Source organism: Arvicanthis niloticus, chromosome 11, assembly GCF_011762505.2.
Source record: "Arvicanthis niloticus isolate mArvNil1 chromosome 11, mArvNil1.pat.X, whole genome shotgun sequence".
Taxonomy (NCBI): Eukaryota; Metazoa; Chordata; class Mammalia; order Rodentia; family Muridae; genus Arvicanthis; species Arvicanthis niloticus.
Window position 1 is genome coordinate 40,509,657 of NC_047668.1, and position 12,258 is coordinate 40,521,914.

Here is a 12,258-nt window from a genome sequence, read left to right on the forward strand (position 1 = left end):
AGCAATAATAATATGCTGAATTCATTTTCTGCTTTTATTTTAAGAGATCTATCAAAACACAAAGTTTATTTGTTCTATGGACAAATTGGTGTTCTCGGACTGAATTCTATCGGCCTTATGATCTGTACACGATGGCATCACTCATTTCCACATGGGACCAGGGCTGCTGTCATACCACAGCAGAGCTGACTACAGAAAACAGATACCCCAAGGCCTACAGAAGCTGAAAAATCTATGCTCTATCCCTTTGTAGAAAAAAAATGGCAACTTCTGGCTTAATCTATGTGTTAGCCACTGAACATGCTATAAAAATATAAGGGAAGATGAAGCACTAACTTCTCCAGAGAAGAGAGGAGAGACAGCCTGGAGGAGTGCATCTTTCCTGCCAAGAGAAGCACCTTTGGATCTTCTCACCTACACCTCCAACCAGGTGAGAAAAGATGATAGGGGGATAGTGCACATGTGGGTGTGAGTCTTAACACGACTGACTACCAGTGAGGGAGAAAGGTGGTGGCTGAACGATAGGGGTAGGGGCGTGTAGGGGGATAGAATTGCGGGAATGAATGTCACTCTTAGAGTACCAGTAGAGCAGACTACCCCTGCCCTCCCCCCCTCCTCCTCTCTGCTCCTCTTTGCTTACCAGGAGCCAGACCAGCACTAGCTGCTCAAGTGACCCTGTTAGATGCTTCCAAAATCAAGAAAAGTCCAAACTAAGTAACATCCTAACCTGAATGGTAGGAAAATGGTGGCCACTTGAGTTGAATCAGTGCAAGGGTATGGAGGACAGAGAAAACCTAGGTAAACAAACTGTGAGAAACAGAAAAATGCAGTGTAGAAAGGTTGTGAAGGTTTATACAAGGAAAAAAGTGGAATCCTGGGCTCTCCTCTGAGCAGGAGGCTGGTGGAAAGATTCTGCTTTGTTGTTTCCGAGGACTGTGTACTTTTCCATGTTGGCTGATTCCTGCCAAAGTTTGAAGTCAGAAGAATAAAACTGACAAAATGTCCAGGAGAAAGAGCTGAAAAGACACAGGACAGTCAGGAACCAGGTGGTGGCCTGGGACTTGGTCAAAAGCTAGACCTGCCTTAACTTTGTGACATCTGGTCACTGGGATACATTATAACCAAGAGACCATATCAGTGGTGTGTAAGGTGGCCCCCATATGACTGGAAACCATGGCAAATAGTCAAAGTGCCAACAAGAAATGGCCATAAGCAGCTGAGTGCCCATGTACCCTGCCTACATTTCCAGAATGCCCCAGGGTTGTCTGTCCTTAAACTCCTATTTCACATTTTCTAGGGACCACCATCAGGACCCTCAGGGAGTACCTGAGAAACCTCCATTTGTCATATGTCTTGAGCTTTCAAACAAGCTTAATGTTCTCATGACTATATTTACATACAAGATACTGGAAAACGCCATGTTTCATAAAAGATGACGAACCTGGAAATCAAGAGAACAATTAAGCTGTAGAGGAAGAAGCACTGCTTGTTTCTGACGCTGACTGGTTTACAACAGTGCTTGTTCAGAAAACAAAATCAAGGAATTACTTTGTCAACATGTGCAAATTTAGCCTCTGGGGACTTGGGGAGGGGCCATGGGAGCATTTCTGTAATTACAAGTCGCACAGAGGTACTTCAAGCTTGGCAGTGACAGGGATGTGCAAATTGAAAACGATGTAGTGACAGTTGGTGGCAGAAATCCTAGGAAAGACGGAGCCTGCCAGGTACCAATCCGTGCGTGACAAAATCCTCCTCGCAAGTGCATGATGACTCGAACTTCCTCTGATGACTGAATGCTAGCTCCAGGAGATGAGCCTTTGGGGTTCTTATAGGTGGACCTGCCATCACATGCAGTCCCAGATGCCACAAGCAACCTACTTCCTTCTCTCTCCCATCAAAGACTCACAGGGATTTTTTTTTTTTTAAGTGTAAGATTAGAGCACCTAAGAACCAAACTCTTAGTTTTGAATTTCCATCATTATGAAAATGAAACAAATAAACAAACCATCTTGAAGGCCAGCAACAGCTCTGATTACTCATAAGAAAGGCACATTTTCCTTTCTGTAGGCCCTAGACACACATCATGTATTGTGTATTTTTGCTTGGGCCTTTGTAACTAAAAGCATAGAGAAATGTTTCATTTTCCATGGTGGGAGTTTGTACCAGATATGGCTGGGCAGCCACTCTTCATCCTGGGAGTTAGGATCTGCTCTGCCCAGCTCCAGCTTCAAAAGTCTCCTCTCTGGGCATCTTGGGTAGCCATGCCTGTAGAAGCCCAGCCAGACTGTAATTGAATGTTCACATAGTGAGCGCCCTCCGTGTTGTTCCCTTTCTATTGCTCTTAGTCACTCAGTGCCCAACCTAATAACCTCATCCTCTCTGGGTAACCTTCTGGAAAGACCATCTCTAAGGCCATAGCCTAAGGTACCAAGGTTCAGAACATCAATATATCTGTTTTTCTCTCCTACCTATCTTGTCTGTTCATGGGGAGGCATGCACTTTAACCCATAAAACACTTACTTCATTGTTTCATGTTTACCTCAACCTTCCCCAGCCAGGGATGACTTTGAACTTTTAACCCCCTGCTCCTGTCTCCTGAGTGGAATTACACGTATGTGTTCCCATGCCTGGTCTCTGAGGGACTGAGGATAGAGCCCAAAGCTTTGTGAACATTAGGTAAGCACTGTACCAACTGAGCTACACCCCCAGTTCCTGGCATGTGTTTTACGCTTGGCATTACACTAGGCGTCAAGGTTGTCATTTGCGACTCATAAAATTCAAAATAGAAAGGGTTAGTCCTTTAACACTTGAAGTGCTTAAAGAATTGCTTTCCCAAAATTAGGACAAGGGATCTGAAGGGTGATAGCCACTTCTATTACCATGTACAGTGGAGGGATCTAGACAGTCCATGGGTCAAGATGTGCCCCGGAAGTAACTGGAATGAGGCTGGGTACTACTGATGGGCGCCTATCAGCGGAGAGCAGCTGCTGAAGGCCAGCGGGCGAAGGCGGGGCTCTTGGCAGAGGGAGAGAGAGGAGACTGCAGAGCATATGTCTGTGAGCTGAAGTCGTGAAAAGCGAGAGAGAGAGAGCTCCTCGTTCCCACTGACTGCTCTCTTATCTCCCACAGTCAGTCTTGTTTCCTGGCTACTCCCTCCCACTCCCTTCCTCCCCTCTTTTTATAACATTTAGAGCTATTTAGTTTTGCATTTTCTTATTTTTCAGCCAATATATTCGTGAGCAAGGCCAAAAGTCTGTTTCTAGAATAGTGGACTTCCCATTTCTTTTCTCTAGACACCACCTTATAACACACCCACCCCAACAACCCCTGCCTCTCTTTCAGGGAACTAGGTACTTCTTTTCACTACATCCCACTGTCTTCTGTGGCACAGGCATTAAGAGCCCAAGTTCTGGATTCAGATACCACATAGAAGCCAAGCCACATTACAGGAGCAGTATGTTTGCAGTGCTCAGTTCTCTACTACATAATCTATAGTATGGATCAGCAGGTCAGTTCACGGACAAGGCTGAACAGAGTCCTGGCATATAACTGAGCCTAGTCTATATTGGTTATAAGAATACGTGACATATGCATCATCTATATTCTATCCTTTTCAGTTTGAGAATCATTTTTCTGAGTGCCTGACAAAGCACATCAATCAAGCATGCATAAATGAATGCTCATGGAATAAATGAATGTATGCGTGAATGAATCCATGCATGAATGGATGGATGGGTAGATGGATGGGTTTCCTATGCTTTGAATGTGAAAGTTTCCCTCATAAGCTCATGTGTTATCTTGGCCCTTACCTGATGATGCTATTTTGGGAGATGTTAGAAATCTTAGGAGATGGGAGACTAGTTGAAGGAAGTAAATCACTGGGGTTATGTCCTCAACTCTGGTCCCTTCTGTCACCCTTTGCTACCCTCCTTCACTCTCTAGCTGTGTTGAAGTGAGAATCTTCTGCCACAGGTTCACACCACAGTAGCCTACCTTGTCTTAGGTTCCAGGTGACAGAGCCAACTAACTAGTGGTTGAAACCTCTATAGTCATGACTTAACCCCACTCATGTCTGCTATGTTGCCACATTGGTATAAGTGACATTAAGACAAAGGCAATATTCGCATAGCACATGAAGTTCCACAGATGTGGTTTTTGTCTTAAGTGGAGAATAATTTGAGAAAGAAGAAAGTAAGGGGCTGGTGAGATGGCTCAGCCTGCGAAGGTGCTTGCCATGAGAACTGGTGACTCCGAATCCATAGAAAGATGGAAGAGGGAAAACTGACTCCACAGAGTTTTCTTCTTCATTCATGCCATGACATAAGCTCATGCACACACACACACACACACACACACACACACACACACACACACACAAAACCAGTTCTTGAAAGAGCTATGTGCCGGGCATTGGTGGCGCACACCTTTAATCCCAGCACTTGGGAGGCAGAGGCAGGCTGATTTCTGAGTTTGCGGCCAGCTTGGTCTACCAAGTGAGTTCCAGGACAGCCAGGGCTATACAGAGAAACCCTGTCTCAAAAAAAAAAAAAAAAAAAAAAAAAAGCTATGAGTCTTTTTTTATAGAAGATAATTCAATAATTCTAAAATAAGGAAAACTGAAACATAAAAGAATGTAATGTTACCTGGTACGGTAATTATAAAAATATGTATAAATCAAACAAAACTTTGTGGAGAGTAGCTAAATAAATACTAAATGGAAACTTATAGTACCCAATGTTTGAAACTGGCACAGAAGCAACAAGAGAAAACTAGTTTCTTCTGCTCAAGACAAAATCTCTGGCCTTGATGGGGAACTAACACTGGGCTACAAAGTCATCTAGCCAAGGGACCACACCCTTGGGAGGCTGACAACCTTAAGCCCTTTAGTGAGATAATGTACTTTTCTTTCCCAGAATTCCTGCTCTAGTACAGTCCTTATGAACCAAGCCTCCATGAGGTTCACTGAGATCTGTCTACCTTTCTGTGTCCCCCAGAAGGCACAACTTTTTGTTGTGTCCTTTTATCTTTTGCTTTCTTTTTGATGCTGTCCATAACTGAAGAATGCTTTTTTCTGGCAGTCTGGTCTTCCCTTACTCTTTCTCTAAAGACCCCTGCCTGCCATATGGCTGCCCTCTATACAGGTTTATCTCAAATGGCATGGCCACTTTTCTCCCTTCTTTTCTCCATGTTCCTCCTCTGGGTACCTGCCAAGATTTATAACTCCCCTGCCCTGGAATATTTCCTTTAAACTCTAGCAAGATCCTCCTTGCGCTTCCATTTTAATTCATTTTAAAATTCTTTTATTATGAGACTAAGAAGCTCAAATGGGAACCCCAATCTTCCTGTTATCATCTGGCAACCATGAAGGGACTCCCCAAATTTCCTGGTAACGAGAGTCTTAAGTTAGTTTGCAGTTTTATCTCAAGACCTTAAAAGGGAGAGAAGGCCCAGAATACACCTCCTGATCAGCCTTGTGAAAAGCAACTCTACAGGATCCTACTGTCACAAAGCATCTTCTCTGGCCACCAATGCTCCTCACCAGCAGGGCTGAATTCTTGAATCTGTGAGTCAGAAGAAACTCTGATTGCTTGTCTGTCAGATATTTTGTCACAGCGACAAAAAAGTAACTGATGCTGTCAGTAAAACTCACAATATTTCATAAGAAAAAAGACAGAATTCACTGGTGAATGGAAGAGTGCATATCTCCACAGACAGTAAGATAATCAAGAAGTCATGAGCAATCATACACAACAGTGTGACAGTTGCATTGGTGACTTTTCTGTGGCTGTGATAAAAAAATTAAAAAAAAATAAAAATAAAAACATGACTCAAAGGAACTTCAGAAAAGATGCCTGAGATCTCATGACATTGAAGGCATGGCATGCCGTGGCAGTGAGAATAGAAAGCTGGCTGACTACATTCCATCCACACACAGAAAGCAGAGAGAGAGCGAAAGAAAGAGATGAGAGAGAGAGAGAGAGAGAGAGAGAGAGAGAGAGAGAGAGAGGTGGATGGAGGTTATAAATGCCCAAAGCCTGCCCATACAGCACCAAATATTCAAATGCATAAGCCTATGGGGAACATTTCTCATTCAAACCACCACAATTACAGATTAAATGGACCAGTTTCTCAATAATCACAAACCATGGAAACTCGTGCATTATCAATGTATAATTTGAATAATATTATTACCATTAAAGAAGTTTAACTGTATACATTTTAAACACCCAGATGAGAACATTCTGGGCCTAGGCAATTTTATCAAAGAATTTTACCAAACTCTTAAAGAATAATACCAGTTCTGCAGTCTCTTCCAGAAAAAAAGATTTCCCAACTTATTTTAGAAAGCTGCTACTATCATGCTGAGAAATATATAAGTCAGACAAAACCAGTAGAAAATAAAAAGACACTTGGCTAAATCTTCCTCATGAATGTAGGTGTAACACCCCTTAACAAAATGTTAATAAACAGAAACCATTCAACAGTAAGGGGAGTTGCATACCATATGGAGTAGTTTGTTCCCAGAACACACTAGCATCTCAATACTTGAAAATCAATCAGTCTGATCAGGCATGCTAACAAGCTAATGAAGAAAATCCCAGGGTGGTATGTATTGATCCTCAGAAATAATTTGCTAAAGACCAATATTTACTCATGGTAAAAATCGCTCAGAAAAATGAGAGTAGAGGGAAATTTTTCATCCTGATAAAAAGCAGCTACATAAAAATACAGCTGGCACTCTCCCTAATGGTAAAATACTGAATTCTTTCCATCCTCAAATTCCAAGCAAGGCAAAAATGCCCACTTTCCCTGCTCTCATTCAACATGCCATGGAAAGTTCTAGATGATGCAATAAGGGAAGAGAAGAAAACAAAGACATACACATCAAAAGGGAAGAACTAAAACTAACCCAGTCCGCGCATACCTCATCACCACCTACATAGGAAATCCCAGGGAATCTCTCCCAACAAAACAGGTAGGCTTCTAAACGCAGTACATTTGGCAAGGTGTAAGATGATCTAAGATAAATATTCCAAAGATAAATGCACATCGGAATACTGTGAGCTGTGAGATTGTGCGTACAATAGTATTTTTAGCTGCTCAAAAAGTAATAGATACCTGAGAGTAGATTTAACAAAACATAGGAAAGATGATTGGCTAAGAACCATAAGCATTAATACAAGAAATCAAGAAATATGTCAATTAGTGAAAAAGACACACTATGGAATATGTTCATTAATAGATTAATGGAGAGACACTGTGCTGGTTAGGTTTTGGATTTTGTTTTTTTTTTTTTTTTTTTACGTTTTGGTTTTTGTTTGTTGTGTGTTGTTTTTTTTTTCAACTTGACACAAGCTGGAGTCATCTGGGAAGAGGCACCTCAACTGAGTAAATGGCTACTTCAAATTGGCCGGTAGACACGCCTGTGAACCATTTTCTTGATTAATGATTGATGTGGGAGGGTTCATCTCACTGGGGGTGCTAACCCTAGGTTCTGGGTGACATGAAAAGCAAGCTGAGCAAGCCATGATAAGTAAGCAAGTAAGTAGTGTAGCCCCGGGGTCTCCGCTTCCGTTCTTGCCTCCAGGTTCCTGCCCTGCTTGAGTTCCTGTCTTCGCTTCCCTTCCGGATGAACTGTGATCCTGACATCTAAACCAAATCAACCCTTTCCGACTCAAGTTACTTTTGGTCATGGTCTTTATCACAGCAACAGTAGGATACACACCATCCCCATGGGATAGAAGGCAGCAGAGCAGTCATTCCCAGTCTCAGATTGATGTAAATGCTTACTATAGTTGCCATTTTTTCATAAAAATACAAAAGATGGCTTTGGAATTCACATGAAAATACAAAGAACTCACAATGTTTAAAACATGTTTTGGAAAAAAATACATAAAGTGAGAAGAAGCAGTCTATATAATTTTGAAAAGTTCCATAGCTATAGTTGTGTGGTCTATGGTATTGGTGGAGGTGCAGATACATAATAAAGCGATGGGGCACCAGAGAAAATGCAAAATAAGCACACGAGGGTATGCTGTTTGACAAATGGAAAACAACACAATGGAAGAAACACTGATATGAGCAAATGGGACAGGAGTCACTGGGCATGACCCCAAGTATCCACAAAATTTCCTAGAACTAATGCACAGGTCACAAGTATCCATTAGCGTCCAGGAGACCAGGTCAAGAACACATAGAACCTTTCTATTTTATTGTCTTCAACTGCATATCTAGAAATAAAACATTTCAGTAAAACACAGAACTATTTTTAATTTCTCTCTCTCACTCTCGCTATCTCTCTCTCTCTCTCTGTGTGTGTGTGTGTGTGTGTGTGTGTGTGTGTGTGTGTGTGTGTGTGTGTAACACTCATATAAGGAAGCCAGAGAGTCAGCATCAGCATCAGCTGTGCTCCTCAATTGTTTTTGTCTGTTTTAAGAAAGGGTCTCTTTCTGAAGCTGTAGCTCATCAATTGGTGAGGCTGGGTAGCTGGTGAACTCTGGGTGGAACATCTCCACCTACCAAAGAAGAAGACTAAAGGAGTAGGCCACTGAGCCCGGCATTTTTTTTATTTTTCTAAATGGATGCTGGGGACCAGAATTCATGTAATTATGCTTGTATGACAAGTACTTTACCAACTAATGCATCTTCCCAGTGCCAAAATACTGAAGACTGACAGACTACATATTATGTTTCTTACATAATAATATATATGTAATTTACATGTATCTCCCCATCCTTCAGCCATGATACAAGTGATGAGGGAATCAGACATGAGACTTGGCCACTTGTGTGTCTCCTATACACGTTCAGTAGACCAACGTATTGCATGTTAGTTTGCTAGAGGGGAACCCTGGAGCATAGGCAGGGTCCTGTCCAAGGCTGGGAATGGGTCTCATTCCTATGTGCTGGCTTTATAGGTGGCTGCTTAGGAATTCTCCAAGAAAGCTGCAGACTAGTGTAGACTAGTGTATGCCGCACAGTCCTATCTCAGGACACACACTGCTGTGCCTGCCTTTTGGGGATATCATCAAACACATTTCAATAGTGAAAGCAATGACAGTTGGGTTTTGATGACTATTTATACATGCTATCAGGATCCTTGGCATTACCTAGTTTCCCATTGGAGTTCTAGAGCCTGAAAACACTGTTTTGTTAACTTCAGAAGGTGAAAGGGAAGCAAATACCATTGGAGGGTGGTAGCCAGCAAGTGCTTGGAGAAGTATCCAGACCACTGTTCAGCATGTGTGCCCTCACATGGCTTGTCAACACAATAGAGTAAGCCCTAGCACTTCGGGTGGCAGGAAGCGCTGACTAGGCATTTCCAGAGGTAACTTGTAAGTGGAGTGTTTAGATACAGCCTTCCCTCACTCCCTAGTTCCTTTTCTCATTTCTTCAGCCCACTTTACAGGAGCTGTTAGTCCACAGAGGAGTGTTAATTCAGAACATTTAGAGACATTAAAAAAAAAATCCAATTTTGTAAACCACCAGAAGAAACTGCGTGTGTCTGAGAAAGTAAAAACAGTTATAAATTCTCTCCCACTCTATTTTTCCAAGTCAATTTTTTTTTTAAACTGCCACACCAATTAAGGTTTTTCTCAGTTCCCTGATTTTATATTTTATAACATTTGATGGCTGGGGCTAGAAGATGACTTTTAAGCCATTTTGTTGTAATGGAGATTCTTTAAAATTCTTACCATCTTAAATACCCCACAAAGGATCCCCAAAACGCCCCCCTATTTCCCAAGGCAGGTGGGAGGAAAAGGGTCAAGGGCTGAGGGTAAGTAAACTGATCAAGTAAAGAAAGAACATGGTTATTCTGTTGAAGAGTAAGTAGATGCTAGAAAAAGATCTAGAAGAATGCCCAACCCACCAAACTAGAGAGACTACCTGGGGGGAAAGACAGAGCACAATGAAGGCTTAAGGAGAAGAATTTTTAACAAAGAATCTGGTTTATCTATTGTTCAAAAAGAACCCAAGACACAGCTGCAGCTTTGAAGACTTCCTAGTGGTTTTTGCACCAAAGAACACAATAGAAACGTTTCCTGAGTCTCCCATTGAAATTCTTACCTCCAAGAAGTTGTTGCCTAGAAAATTCAGAGGGTTACTTTGATCTGGAAAACTTATAAAGAGATTCGAACTTCTGAAACAGGCCAGTGTCCCTGTTAGCTAACCATTTGAAAACGGAAAATTTTAAAGCAGTACTGCTTTGCTTTGCTTTGCTTTGCTTTGCTTTGCTTTGCTTTGCCTTTCTTTCTTTCTTTTTTTTTTTTTTTTTTTTTTTTTTTTTTTTTTTTTTTTTGCCTCCACTTAGAAACTTTATTAGGTAAACATATCGGGGAACAGGGAACATGTAACCGAATGGCTGCCAGCCAGACCCATGGGTGAGCTCAGTACTCCTCCCCTTCTTCTGCCTCTGCTTCCACGGAATTCACCTCTTCATAATCCTTCTCCAGTGCTGCTAGGTCCTCCTGGGCCTCTGAGAACTCCCCTTCCTCCATGCCTTCTCCCACGTACCAGTGCACAAAGGCCCGCTTGGCGTACATGAGGTCAAATTTGTGGTCCAGGCGGGCCCAGGCCTCCGCGATGGCGCCGGTGTTGCTCAGCATGCACACGGCCTGCTGCACCTTGGCCAGGTCTCCCCCAGGGACCACGGTGGGAGGCTGGTAGTTAATACCCACCTTAAAACCAGTTGGGCACCAATCTACAAACTGGATGATACACTTGATCTTGATGGTAGCAATAACCGCGTTGACATCTTTTGGAACCACATCCCCCCTGTACAACATGCAGCAGGTCATGTATTTGCCATGGCGAGGGTCACACTTGACCATCTGATTGGCTGGCTCGAAGCATGCGTTGGTGATCTCTGCCACTGACAGCTGGTACTGCATATCTTAAGAAGAATGATTCTACTTATTTACAGCAGCACAAAGTTTGAGTCTAAACTCTGGGGTATTATTTGCAGCTCATCTAAGTTAATTCCCTAGGAATCTTTCTCAGGAGTGACCACCTTGAACCTAGTATCTCCTTGGGAGGAGAAGAATTTGTAAGAATGAGGCCATAGTGCTGGTCTATTGGGTGGAATCGACACAGAGGCTTCTGGGCCTGGACTTGAGAGAATCTGCAGCCATCCCCCTGTGGCCATCCTGGCAGACGTTTTTACTCCTACATTCTACAGAGATGCCCTCCCTGTCTTCAACCCTAACTCTGAAACTCTGCCATCCCTGCCCCAGGAATTAGAATTCCTCAGGAGCATCACACTGGGAGAAAGAAAACAAGCTGAAGCCTGGTGCCAGTCAGAGGGAGAACATGTCTCCCAGGAAGAGTTCATATAGTTCTGAGCACTTGCCATGCTTCCTTGAAGAGGACTGGAGTAGAGACAGTGTGTGTGACCACACTTTATCAGGACCATCCCTCACTGAAACCTAACCCTCTTTTCGGGACTCTAAAATAGACTTCACGGTCCCCGGACCCCTTCGTTTGTTCTTCTTCCTGATGTGGCCACAATGAACACACCTTCTTTCTCTGACTTTCACAATTTCTTATTTCTTTAACTGGCATATTAAGAACAAGTAGCCCAGCCTAGCTTTTTAGGGCCACCAGGGCCCAGGCTTGGACATTAACAATCACCTATCGTGACTTTTATACTACTATGTTTGGCTACCAGCATGAGGTGGAACCTTGTGCACTCTCAGGAAACACCATCCAGAAGACTTTACCTCAAGGATACTAGTCTCTTCATAATGACCACCAATTTCTCAGCTCCAGCTGACCACCATCGAGTATCCCAGCAAAGCAAAATTTTTTATTTATTTTAGTAGTTTTGGTAACTTGTTAATCACAACTGATTCCCAGCTGACCAGAACTACGGAATCTTAAACAAAATAACAAATGGCCCCAATAGAGTCTATGAACTTTTCTCTGATACTTCACAACCCAGGCCTTCAACATTCTTATCTTCCAAGCTCCTACAGAACAGCCTGCTGAGCTCTCAACACTCAGTGACTTTTCTAATCCAAGTTCCAAAGTCCTTCCACAATCTTCCTCAAAACAACATGGCCAGGTCTATCACAGCAATATCCCACTCCTGGTACTAAGTTGTCTCAGTTAGGATGTGATTGCTGGACTGCCAGGCTTTGTGGTTACTGGAAACTAAACCAAGGTCCTTTTTATGCGTAGCAATCTCTCCAGCACCTATGAACAAAAAAGTATTTTATAACCTTCATAGCACATTACCTGGATTATTATAAAATGCTG

At 42.6% G+C, this 12,258-nt stretch overlaps 1 protein-coding gene across 1 annotated transcript; it reads right to left on the reverse strand.

The window, feature by feature from the left end:
- Window positions 1–10,388: 10,388 nt before the first annotated feature.
- Window positions 10,389–10,932, reverse strand: LOC117717374 (tubulin alpha chain). Its single transcript, XM_034514673.2, has one exon. The coding sequence runs from the start codon at window positions 10,890–10,892 to the stop codon at window positions 10,389–10,391; it is 504 nt and encodes a 167-aa protein (XP_034370564.1). The 5' UTR covers window positions 10,893–10,932.
- Between the last annotated feature and the right edge of the window lie 1,326 nt (window positions 10,933–12,258).